At 38.3% G+C, this 12,955-nt stretch overlaps 1 protein-coding gene across 1 annotated transcript in view; it reads left to right on the top strand.

Annotated features, from left to right (window-relative positions):
• Positions 1-10,968, top strand: part of MAN1A2 (mannosidase alpha class 1A member 2) — a 190,487-nt gene extending 179,519 nt beyond the window's left edge. The window contains exon 13 of the mRNA XM_004771062.3: positions 8,461-10,968. Within this exon, the coding sequence (XP_004771119.1) occupies positions 8,461-8,593 (133 nt within the window). The 3' untranslated portion in view covers positions 8,594-10,968. The remainder of the gene's footprint in view (positions 1-8,460) is intronic.
• The last annotated feature ends 1,987 nt before the right edge of the window (positions 10,969-12,955 follow it).

Below are 12,955 nucleotides of genomic sequence, written 5' to 3'. Positions count from 1 at the left end.
ACTGGAGGAGTTGGTCTGAAGGAATGTGGTCTCTGAGAGATGGGAAACAAACCAGCAGCCCTGGGTTTGCCGCAGCTTGCTGCCTTGGTAGAGCTTCCCCACAGCACAGGGAAGGGAACATGAGGCTGAGTGCAGTAGGCTCCCTGAGGAAATCGGAGTTGTGAGTCCAAGGAAATGAAAATAGCTGGTGGTTACAGGAGAGTAGTGGAGAGTAGCGGGCTGCACAGGGAGAGAACGCCAGAGAATCCCTCTGGGAGTAGTTAGCAGAGGGAAGAAACTATACCTGAGTGGGGAAAGAATCCTTTATGAGGAATTAAAGGGAACAGTTTATGGTGACCACACAGGGTCAGAAACAGTGCCTGTTCCTAGGAGCCTGACTGGAAAATCTTATAATTCACAGGGCATGGAGTAGAGTACTCAGGATAGTCCTTCCTCAGTGGTGAGGAATAATCTCTAGCTTTGGATCTGCATAGTCACAAAAGCAAGACTTGAAGGTATTGAATTGTTTCCAAGTAACTTAACTATATACCTGAACAAAACTCAGGATTTATAGGAATACAAAATTATCTAGCAACCACAGGTAAAACTCAATGTCTGGCATCCAGCCAAGGATGCCATGTATGGTATACCAGGCAGGAAGGGATGACCAGTAATGAAAATAATCAACTGAAACTGACTCAGAGCTCATATAACTGTTAGAATTAGCAGGGGACATTAAAGCAGTTATTATAATTATATGCCATATATTAAAAAAAATTAAAGAGAGACATGGGAGATAATAAAATCCAAATCAAACTTCAGAAGTGGAAACTGCCAAGTCTGAATTGAAAAATACACCTTAAGAGGATTAATAGCAGATTAGAACTTGCAAAAGAAAAGATTTGTGAACTTGAAGACATTGCAGCTGAAATCAAAATGAAAACAAGAGCCAAAAAAGAATCTTATTAAAATGCAAAGACTATCGGTGAGCTGTGTGACAACTGTAGGTTGCTTAAAATATGTGAAATTGAAGTCTGAAGTGGAGAGGACAGAAGAAAGGATTAAAAATATATTTATGTGGGCCAAAATCTTTCCAAACTTATACCCACTCGAAGGAACTGAACAAAGTCTAAGGACAAGAAACATGAAGAATACGTCACCAAGGGCACATCATAAACACATTGCTTAAAACCGGTGGTAATGAATAAGAGTCTGAAAAGCCATCTGAGGAGAAAAACGAGTTAGGTAGAAAGCAACACATACAAGAATGATGGCAGGGTTCTCATTGGAAACAAGACTAATATCCCTCATGAACAAATATGCATAAAGCAGCTAAACAAGATTTTAGCAAATTAAATCTAACAACCTATTCAATAGATAACACATCATGACCAAGTAGATTTACTCTGGGCATGGAGGTTTGACATTTGAAAATCAGTGAACTGAAAAAGAAAAACCATATGATCATATGGTTTTCAGTAGACACAGAAAAATTATTGGACAAAATTGAGCATCCCTTCCTGATAAGACTCTTAGCAAACCAGGAATGGAAAGGAATTCTCTCAACCTGGTGAAGAGCATAAATGAAAAATCTACACCTAACCTCATACTGAAAAACTGAATGTGTTCCTCCTAAGATCAGGAATAAGACAAGGATTTCTGTCTGTTCTCTTCACTTCAGTTTAGCCTTGAACTGGAGGTTCTAGCTAGTATAGTCAGACCAAAAAAAGAAATAAAAGACATCCAGACTAGAAAAGAAGTAGTAAAATTAACTTTTTTTCATAAAAGTTGTGGTCATCAAAGTAGGAAATCCTGTGGAGTTACTGAAAAGTTACTAGAATTATTGAACTATTTAGCACAGTTGCAGATGCAAGATTAGTATATCAAAATTAATTATGTATGTATTAAACATGAACTGAAATTGAAGCTGAAAAACATAGTACCGCAACATTATGAAATACTTAGGGATAAATCTTGACAAAACACATGAAAGACCTGTATACTAGAAACTAAAAATCATTGCTGAAAGAAATTAAAGACCTAATTAAATGGATTTACTTTGTTGATGGTTCTGAAAACTCAGTATTGTTCATTCTTTTCAGATTGATCTATAGATTCAGTTAAGTCCCAGTTGAAATCTTAAGAGACTTTTTTACAGAAATTAGAAAGCTGTTTCTGAATTTCATGTGGAAATGTGAAGAACCTAGAAAAACCAAAACAAGTTTGAAAAAGAATAAAGTTCAAAGCGTAACACTGCCTGATTTCAAGACTTACTACAAAGCTTTCATAATCATTACATTGTGATATTGGTGTAATGCTAGGCAAATAAATTGATGGAATAGAATAGAGAGTCCAGAGAGGAAAAACCTTGTATATATTTGGACACCTGATTTTTGACAAAGGTACAGAGGCATTGCAATGAAAAAAGGTAGGCTTTTTTGATAGAATAATTGAATTTCTATATGCATATACAAAAAATCAATTCAAAATGTATCATAGACCTAAGTTTAAAACCTAAAAGTACAGGGGCACCTGGGTGGCTCACTCATTAAGCATCTGCCTTCGGCTCAGGTCATGATCCCAGGGTCCTGGGATAGAGCCCCACATCAAGCTCCCTGCGTAGTAAGGAGCCTGTTCTGCCTCTCCCATTGCCCCTGCTTGTGTTCCCTCTCTCGTTGTGTCTCTCTCTGTTAAGTAAATAATAAAATCTTAAAACAAAACAAGACAAAAAAAAAACCCTAAAAATACAGCTTGTAATAGAGAACAGAGAAGAAGATCTTTGGGACCTTGGGCTAAGCAAAGATTTTTTTTAGATATACACCAAAGCATGATACATAAAAGAACAAGTTGATCAGTTGGTCTAAAATTTTAAAAAATCTCTCTGAAAGACATTTGAAGAAGAATGAAAGAAAATGAAGGGATGAAAAGATAAGGCACAGACTAGGATAAAATTTTTGCAGACTATATAATTCTGGGTGATATGACAAATTCTAAAATCTAAATAGTAAGACAATATGCAACCCAATTTAAAACCTGGCAAAAGATACTTCTTTTATATATATATATATATAAGAATATATAAGGATGGCAGGTAAGCTCATGAAAAAAATGCCAAGCATGATTAGAACAAATTGCAACTACAATGAAATACTACTTACTACACATGTATTAGACTATCAGAATAGACCCACACCTGCAGAGAGATCTCCCTTTACTTTTTGCTTTGGACTTGAGTGGAGATGTAAGGTATGGAGCATCTTCTAATTTTGAGAAGAAAGTCAAGAAAATCTTGAAGATCCTGATGACGGAGGGGGGGAGGGGAGGTATTGGAAACCAGATCTTCTGCCAACCCAGAAAATCCTCTCCACAAATATATCAGAGAAAGAAAACATTTTTATCATTGGATAAGCATGAAACCAGGCGGCAATTTGCATCACAGGCAGATTGCAAAGACAGAAAGAAATTTCACCTTTCCATATAACCAGGCAGATACAATTCCTTACATACGTGTTCCGAAGATAAATTGTAACTTGTCCATAGGTAAGAATAGTTCCTGCACAGCACCATTTGCTATACATAGTTCATTCTAAATTCACGTTGAGGTATTTGGGGTGACTATCTGTGCTAATCAATTGTCTTTATTCAAAGGACAACTGATACTGCTGTCTCTGATAAGGGTTAGTTAGAGCTTTAGAGAGAAAGCCACCTGAGCTAGAGTCCCACAGTGATGGGGACACTGGGGTTCATCTTCCTTGATGATTACATTGCAAAAGCAGGCCACTAGGAGAAACTAAATTGTACAGCTGGCAAGAAGTTTATTCAGCTTTTAAAAAGATTTATGTACATTTCAGAGGGACAGTTAGTTTTCTCAAGGCAGTGAGCTAAGAGGAGGGAAGGAAGGATAAGGTATTTTGGCACCAGGAAAAATTTAGTATTTTATTAACTTTTATAAAACCCAGAGCTCTGATAGTGTTTTACTGCTAAATGAACCAGCTTTTGTTATCATCTACCTCTGGGCTTTTGTTGTTGAAGCTAACACCCACTGTTAAGGTAGTTTAGGTATCTTGTATCCTGCAGGCAAAATTATCCTAACTTATTCAGCCCCTAAGGGCAGAGGAAAATGAATCCCTCCCAGCTCCCTTATATCGCAAGACAAAGCCTAAACCATTGCAGTAATCAGAAATATCTGCTTTCTTCAGTTTATCTTTAAAAAAAAAAAAAAAAAAATGCGGGGTCTCCTTCTCTGTAAGAGGTGGCCCCAGCTGTTGGTTTGGTTCTCAATGCTTGGCACGAAATAAAGCTTTGCTTTACAAAAAAAAAAAAAAAAAAAAAAAAAAAAAGCATGTATATTTTGCTTTGGATTTGTAATATACCCACATTAGTTTTAAGATTTCTTCTTTCCCCACCTCTTCCCCTAAACAAAACAAAACAAAACAAAAAACACTTTAAGATTTGAGAGGAGATGTGGGGAAAAGCAGAGAGGGGCAGGTCCTTTTGGCGAGATTAAAAATTGTATGTTTTAATGCAATTTTTTTTTTTTATGATTTATTTATTTGGCGGGGAGAGGGAAGAGGGAGAGAATCTTCAAGCAGACTCCTCGCTGAGTGGGGAGCCCGGGGAGCCAGTGCAGGTTCCATCATACAAGCCATGAGATCATGACCTGAGCCAAAACCAAGAGCTGGAAGTGTAACCACCTCAGCTACCATGTGTCCCAATGTGTCATCTTTTAGAATTTAATTTCCACTGAGTATGTTTCAATTTAATTTGATTGCTTAGCAGTCTGTTCCAAAGACATTGTTTAAACATTAGAAGTATAAATGAAATGGAAGTTTTAAGTAAGTTATTTTTCAAACAATCTAAGGGTTATTTTTTTTTTATGAGTTACATATACATATAAATGCAAACCTTTTTAGAGTTGTAACATCTTTCCGTGATACACGGAACATTGCCATTGGTAGTTGTGAAGAAGAATAAATGAGTCACCAAGGCTTGTTTGATAAGTCAGCATAGAGGCCCAAGTACGTAAGTACATGTTAACTTGGCAGTTGGTTCTTTCAGCTTTACCATTTCTGTGATTACACATAAATTTTTCTCCTCAGATTTGGTTGACTTCTCTTGCTGAAAACTTGCCTGTTCAGTTACTACCAACACTTGTGTTGAGATGACTCCTGGCATCACCACCTTGAAATACCTTGACTTTAGATGAGAGACAGCTAAGAGAGACATAAATGAACAACATTTTTAAATAGCTCTAAAAAGTAAGCTACACGTCTGTCCAGACTGAGGTCCTTAATAGCATCTTTTCATATGCCTATAGGCTTTTGTCAGCACCCTTGTCATCTATTAAAACCTTAGTTTTGGGGCGCCTGGGTTGCTCAGTAGGTTAAAGCCTCTGCCTTCGGCTCAGGTCATGATCTCAGGGTCCTGGGATCGAGTCCCGCATCGGGCTCTCTGCTCAGCAGGGAGCCTGCTTCCTCCTCTCTCTCTGCTTGCCTCTCTGCCTACCTGTGATCTCTGTCTGTCAAATAAATAAATAAAATCTTTAAAAAACAAAACAAAAAAAAACCTTAGTTTTAAGAAAATTCAAGCCTTGGTGACTCATTTATTCTTCTTCACAACTACCAATGGCAATGTTCCGTGTATCACGGAAAGATGTTACAACTCTAAAAAGGTTTGCATTTACATGTATATGTAACTCATAAAAAAAAAAAAACTAACCCTTAGATTGCTTGAAAAATAACTTAGATAAAATGAGTAGTGCGGTAGCTAATTTAGACTATAGACTTTTCTCAACTTTCACAGCACAGATCACACTTCTCCAGTTCTACTTTTAAAATCCAGGTTAAAAGTCTTAAATCACTAATAGTATACCATGTCCTCTAGAGCTTTTTCTGAATGTGTAATCCAAAATTAAAAAGAGTTATTTAACTATATTACTTTAATTTCAAACATTGATTTTGTTATAAATTTGTGAGAATATGTATGTGGTATGTGTTTATGTGAGTGTGTGTGTATCTGTGGGAATCTGTGACAGTGTGTATGAGTGTGTGTTGTGGTATGTGTGTGTCTACGGGAGTGTGTGGTCTCTGTGTGGTTATGGAAGTGTGTATGAGTATGTGGTCTTGTGTGTCTGGATATGTGTATGTGAGGGTGTGGTGTGCGTGTGTGTGTGAGAGAGAGAGAGAGTGTGTGTGTGTGTGTGTGTGGTCTTTGTGTGTCTGGGAGTGTGTGTGTATGTGTTTGTGAGAGTGTGTGGTCTTTGTGTCTATGGGAGTGGGGGGGGGGGGTCTGTGTGTTTCTGTGGGATTGTATGTGTGAGAAAGAGAGAGTGCATGGTATGTGTGTGTCTGTGGGAATGTATGGTATGTGTGTGTCCCCGTATGTCTAACCCCTGCTCTCTAGTCTTGCTCCAGGCCCCTTGAACCAAGCAGCAGTGCTTAAGGTCTAGAGGTATCCTGGAGGTCGGGGTGGAAGTTGTGTTAGTTCCTAGGGTTGCCTTAACAAATTACCAGAAACTTGATAGCTAACAGCAATTTCGTCTCCTGATTCTGGAGACCTGAAGTCTGAAGATCATTCTCTCTTGTGGCAGCATAGCTTTCATCCCTGTCTCTGGCTGCTCATGACCTTCCTCCCTGTGTGCCTTTGGGTCCACATCTCCCTCTTTTTTCTTCTGCAAATTTCAAGTTACTGGATTTTGGGGAAGCCCTAAATCCAGGATGATTTCATCTCAAGATCCATAATTGATGACATCCTCAAACATCCCGTCTCTAAATCAGGTCACATTCTGAGGCTCCAGATGGATGTGAATGGGCGAGGCGGGCACACTGTTCCACCCACTATAGTAGTATTCAGTCAGGTTCCTTTTATTATTATTTTAGGGAGAGAGAGCTGTGGGGAGGAGCAGAGGGAGAGGGACAAGCAGACTGGGAGCTCAGAGCCCAACGTGGGGCCCAGTCCCTTGACCCGGACGAGATCATGACCCAAGGCAAAAACAAAGAGTTTGAGGATCAACTGACTGAGCCACCCAGGCACCCTTAATTAGGATCTTTTTTTAAAATGATGGCTTAAAACTAATATTCCTTAAAAAACTAAAAATAATGTCCCTTTTTGTTGTCTAAAGCCTGCACATTCATTATTTCTTGATTTTTATAATGGTTGTGTTTACATCCGGTACTTCCATAGCATCCCCCATGGAAAGGAATCATTTTGTGGGAGACTTTTGAATTTTTTCTCTTCTCTTTCAAGAATTGATGAAAGTAGAGCAAGCCTGACCCATCAGCCCATATTTAACCCAGACACATGGGATTGCACAGAACATAGCGCTTCCGGATATGTTTGTTCCCAGAACTCCCAGAGCTTGTGCTTCCGGCCTCCCTACAGTAGACCCAGCAGACCCAGCAGTCTCTTGCTACCTCCAGCCAAGTCTGTTTTTTTCAGTTCCAGCTTCTCTGCCCATGATGTGGTGAATGAATTCGAGTCAAGCAGGTCTCAAGGTCTAGGGTCTGGGAGGTTGGAAGCCCTGTTACTCTCCATTCCAGCTTTACCAGTTACAATGTTGCCTCAGGGCTGTCTCTTTTTACTCGGTCATCTAGGAACTGTAATGGTAATCAGAAAAGATGTTAATGTGCTATTTTTAAGATAAAGGAATTTCAGCAAAATCATTGTAAAGGAGTTCTTCACCAAATCCTAATGAAGAGTTAGAACCCAGATTTCCTGACTCTCTGGAGTTGATTTTTTTAAGCTCACCTTAAAGACCCCTTTAATAGAATTTAGATTGGAATATGCCCAGCATTATAGGTAACAATTATTGTTTGTGTCAGCTCTATCACTGTGGCTTGCAGTGCCCATGGGGAGGTTGGGAATCCTTGCCTTCGTGTACACAATGCTATTACCTATGGAGAACAAGCACAAAATTCTTATAATCCATAGTGTTTCTGAAACCTTCATTAAACAGTTTGTATTACCTACTGGAAAAAATACAAAAACTCCTAAAGTATCTGTATATAAAAATCCCTGCTAGGTCCAGATAATATGCTAGTTATTTCCTTCACTGTCTGTTAATATGTGAATTAATCACCTTCTACTTGCACTATGAGCTCTGTGAGCTGCCAAAGTAGATGATTGATCTTATGTGTGACTTTTAAAAGAATGCCTGTGAAAAATCACAAAGTGGTTTGTTCGTTCACGATGGAGCCAACTTACAGCTTTGTTGTCTGATGTGCTTCCGACAGGTGTCTGGACTTTGTTAACTGTCTCACGTCGTCCAGGGGTGCATCTTACTGGATTTTCATATGCACAGCACTATTCTAGAATATGTTGTTACTATGTTTTAGATCGTGTGAGTGAGTGAGTTTTATTCTGTGATGTGTTTTTCTTCAGAGCTTTTCAGAATAGGCTTTTGGTTTCCTCTGCTGCTGTAGCTAGCTCACTTGATCTTGTTGAACTCTAATTGAAGCTCATTTCTCTCTCTTTTATTTTCAGATACTTGTATCTGCTGTTCTCCAGTGATGACCTTTTACCTTTAGACCATTGGGTATTCAATACAGAGGCTCATCCTCTGCCTGTATTACATTTAGCCAACACCACACTTTCAGGAAATCCTGCTGTTCGATGAAAGCAGCTCCAGAAAGACCATTCTCACCTGTATTTTGTTTACATGGACCACTACAGAAATTAGTCTGGAGAGGGGGCTTTGGGAAACCTGGACCTCGTAAGTCACCATGGCAGGGTGAAACATGACTGTGCCCCACAGGACTTTTCAACTTGTAGATATCTCAACTTTGAAATGATTCCATTTTATACCTGACCAAAACATATTCTGGTATGTATAAGACAAAGACCTGGTGTGCTTGGATTCATAAAGAGATGGTCACAAGGGAAATTTTGCCTGTTACTACTAGATTGTTTTTAGAGTTCCGGAGTCTGGAGTCTGGACTGCCTAAGAATAAGCCAAGAATGTGGAGCACCTTGTGGGAGTGAGAAATGGCCTTGGGAACCAATTCTATATGTGTTCCTTCCAAAGCGGAGCAGCTTTCAAATCAAATATTTACTTACCGGTTCTCCCCCTTTTCTCCATTTTTAATAATGGAAGGAACTAGAACAGACTGAGAACGGTGGAACTACATCAAGAGCAATGAAGACTGGAAAAAGAAACCCGAGTACCTGTCCCTGTTTCAATTTTCAAGTTCCCCATTGGACGACCAGACTGGCAACCATTTCAGATCCCAGTGTATCCCATTGAAATTTCTTGGTTAAATTTAATTTTCTCTGGGAGCACGATCTCACAAAGAATACTCTTCAAGTCTTTGTCTCCATATGGAATCATTGAAACTGGTATTTATCATAACCACTACTTATGAGCCTGGGTTTGGGATTTTGTGCATGTTGATCAGTCTAGTGTTGGTAGCATGACCAAAAGTGGGGGAATCGCTACAGTTTGTCGCCTTGAAACCTGTTCTAAGAGGTTTTGTTGGGAGGAGACTTTTTTTTTTTTTCCAAACCAGCAAATCTACCAAGTGAACTTGATCCACTTTAACCTTGTTATAAATTTAGTAAAATCCCTCAACTTATCAACTTTACGTGGCTTGGCAAAATTCACCATGCTATTACGCAGCTCTGAATTTACCCAAATTTCTTTTACAACCTATTAAATCAAAAAACAAAATACAATGAAACTTGCTTAAATGCTCTATCTGGAATGGGAACAGGGCATCCTTTATTTATTATCTCATCAGATGAGTGAGCTTTTCACAAATACTTTATGTAAAAAATAAAATTCAGCTTTTATTTTCTGTAAGGGTATTTATAGAAATCCAAAGAAGAGCTTCAAAGTAATTTTTAACAGAAAAAAATGTGGTATAATTAATCATATTAACTAAATTCGGGATATATCTAAGGGAGTTTCTCTTACCATCAATAGATTTTGCAGTGATACTTATTTTTAAAGAAATTACTATTTCTTTATATTTGGGGGGGGAAGAACTTAAATTTTTTCAAGAACTGTATTGTAAGATAAGTATGCTTATAAATTTTCTGTCCCTTGAGTTTATGTCACAGTGCAAGACACGTTTTCTTCTTTACATTTAATACAAACAGCTTCCACTGACAATAAAAGTTGGGAGCAGTGTAACTAGTCTAATATTTACTCTGAATTTGGAGATTTCATGAAACAGTGTTTAGGGAAGAAGCCCATCTTGGAATTCTGAAGGCATATTTTCTTATTTTGATAGCTTTTCTGTGTAACCTTTTAGCATGTAGTAGATTTAAATTGGAGAAAAGATTTAATAAATTAGTATAATTATTTTCTAGGGGTGATCATCTTATGCCACCAAGAGTCAAACAATCCTCACGATTTAGGAGATGACCCGTAAGTGGTAAATGCCCCTTTTTCTCAGTATATCTATAAAATAAGGATGTGGAGTCGGTGCATTATTTACGTTTTTAAGAGAGTTAAATTTTAGCACACATTTTTAAATTATATCTTTTACTATTTGAAAGATTGAAATTTTTAAATGAGAAGGGTAGATAACTAACTTGAGAAAGGGAGAGTATTTTTTTCTCAAAATGTGTTGGCCTTCCTCTGAAAAATAGCACAAGTCCACTTACGAGTCCCTAAAAAGTGTGAACAACTTGAGGTAGCAAACAGCCACTGGGTGCCTGGCAGGGAACCCACCCACACTTTGTTCAGAAGTGTGCAGAGTAAAGGGGCCTCCTTGGGCTCCCGGGAGCCTCTCAAGGAAGGAGAAGACCGAGCCGCCTCCCTGCCAGTGCTGGGTTTCTAGGTCTGGGCTGACTGGGGCTTAAGGGGGGCGGAGAGGTGCCGGAGCATGGCCAGTCCTCGCCCAAATGAAAAATCTGAGAGGAGCAGGGGATGGGTGTTCACCACCGCCAGCTCCCTTCCCTGTGATGAGAGAAGACTAGCTCTTCTCACAATGTTTCCATTGTTTCTTTCTCTGAATACCAAAGGCAATTAAAGTCAGCTACAAATGACTTGCCAGTGTCATGTTTTGTTTTTGTTTTGTTTTGTTTTGTTTAACAGATTTAAAAAATTATTTCCTGCAGGATCAACCCTTATCCCATATTCCACTTAGTTTCCAAGAGTATATTTACTTTCTACAGTCCCTTACCTACCGTCCTTTGCATTTTGTAGACCTATTACTCAGGTTAAAATACTCGTTACATGTATAAGACCTTCACAAAGAGCCTACAGATGCTCCTTTCCAGGTGCCTCTTCAGAGAGCTGACATCTCACTTTGTGCCTTTGGCACAAATGTGCTAAGTACATAGATCAGTTGGTACATAAAAGAAAAAAAAACAGAGGTGTTGAACACCCCCTCTACTTCCTGCATTTCTCTTTTACAGTTTTAGAGTCCATACTTTTTTGTTAAAACCAGTCTAAAGTTGTTTAAGCCAAGCAAATGCAGCCCTAACAAAAAGTCATCTCTGCAGAAAAAAAGGCCCCCGTCAGAGGGTTCTTGTTTTCTGGTGGGTTGCATGTATGTACTGTTTTGTCTGACACCCACTTAACGCCTGTCTTTGAGCAGTTATTTGTATGGAAGAGTGAAGCCTGGGTATTGGAGGAATGTGTTCCTCTTGTGGAAATGTTGGCCCTAATTTCTTTGTGATGTCAGCTAAGGCACCCCTGGGCTGCCCTTGGTAGATCTTAACCAAGCAGTTTGGAACTGTGACCATCAGCTTCTCATCTCCACTCTCCTTTGCCAAAGTCTTTGTCCGAGCTACCGATTTGTTGATAAGACTGTGCTTGCCATCCTCGCTACGCAGTTTTCCCTTCAGCCTGAATTTCTGTGAATGAATGCACGAGTGAATGAGAGAATGAGTGAACAAACGTGGAGTCCCTCGGCAGGTGCCGAGCATCGCGCCAGGCACTCTCAGGCATTAGAACGTTTTGTGATTCTGCTGGCATTTTCTGTGTAAGAGTAATTCATACCATTTTAAATGTTTTCCAGTATGAATTATGTCACAAAATCCTTAATTTTATATTTCATTTAAATTAAAGAGGAAAAAATGGTTTATAATATATTTTAAGCAATGTGTCACTATATAATACTAACAACTGTAATTGTGGTTAATAACTAAAATCTCTTGGAAAATGTCAAAGAAATACTTCTGATGCAACGTTGACTAAAATATTTACTTTAGAAATAAAAACATTCTTATTTTGCTATATCTCTTTAATTATATAATCAAAAATTAATGTTTTCTAGAAATGCTGGTTATTTTCTATTCAAAAAATTTTGTCACATAAGTCATGGGTAAAATCTGCAGTTGTAAATTGTTCTTGCTCTTCTGAGGGCCCTGGTCATGGTCCCGTGCTGTTTAATATAAAGAAAAATATACTAAAATATTCCAAATAACAAGTTTCTAGTAATCGTATTTTGAGTTTTTCTTTTTCATTAGGTCTCCTTTCCTTCAAATTCTCTAGCTCGTATCTTTCCATTCTTTACATAGATATTATGCATAAATACAATTATACACAGATTTTTAATATTGTCTGTGTTTGTTAACAAACACAGTTGTTAACTAGTTTTGGCTACACAGATTCTAAGCAGAATGGTTGAGTAGCCAAATATGATGTGGAAATATTTTAATGTACTTTTCTGGTTCAAGAACACAGGTGAAGATGATCTTCTGTTACTTCAGCTCATTCAGATCATGATGGAAACATTCTTTGATCTGTAAAGGGTCAGCGAGCTTTTCTGTAAAGGGCCAGATAATAAAGACTTTAGACTTTGTGCACCATACAGTGGCCTAGCTCTACTACTCAGTTCTGCTATTGGAACATGAAAGCTGGTATAGATGATACGTAAATGAAGGGGTGTAGCTGTGCTTCAATAAAACTTTATAAAAACATAGCTGGATTTGGCCCATGGGTCATAGTTGTTAACCTTTGATCCCAAGTATAATTTCTGTAAGATCCTTATGTATCTTTTCTCTGTTTGAGTTACATAATTCATTT

The sequence above is a fragment of the Mustela putorius genome, unplaced genomic scaffold, assembly GCF_011764305.1.
Source record: "Mustela putorius furo isolate JIRA1106 unplaced genomic scaffold, ASM1176430v1.1 tig00000585_pilon_pilon_pilon, whole genome shotgun sequence".
In the NCBI taxonomy this organism is placed as follows: domain Eukaryota; kingdom Metazoa; phylum Chordata; class Mammalia; order Carnivora; family Mustelidae; genus Mustela; species Mustela putorius.
This window is presented reverse-complemented; position numbering and strand designations above follow the sequence as displayed.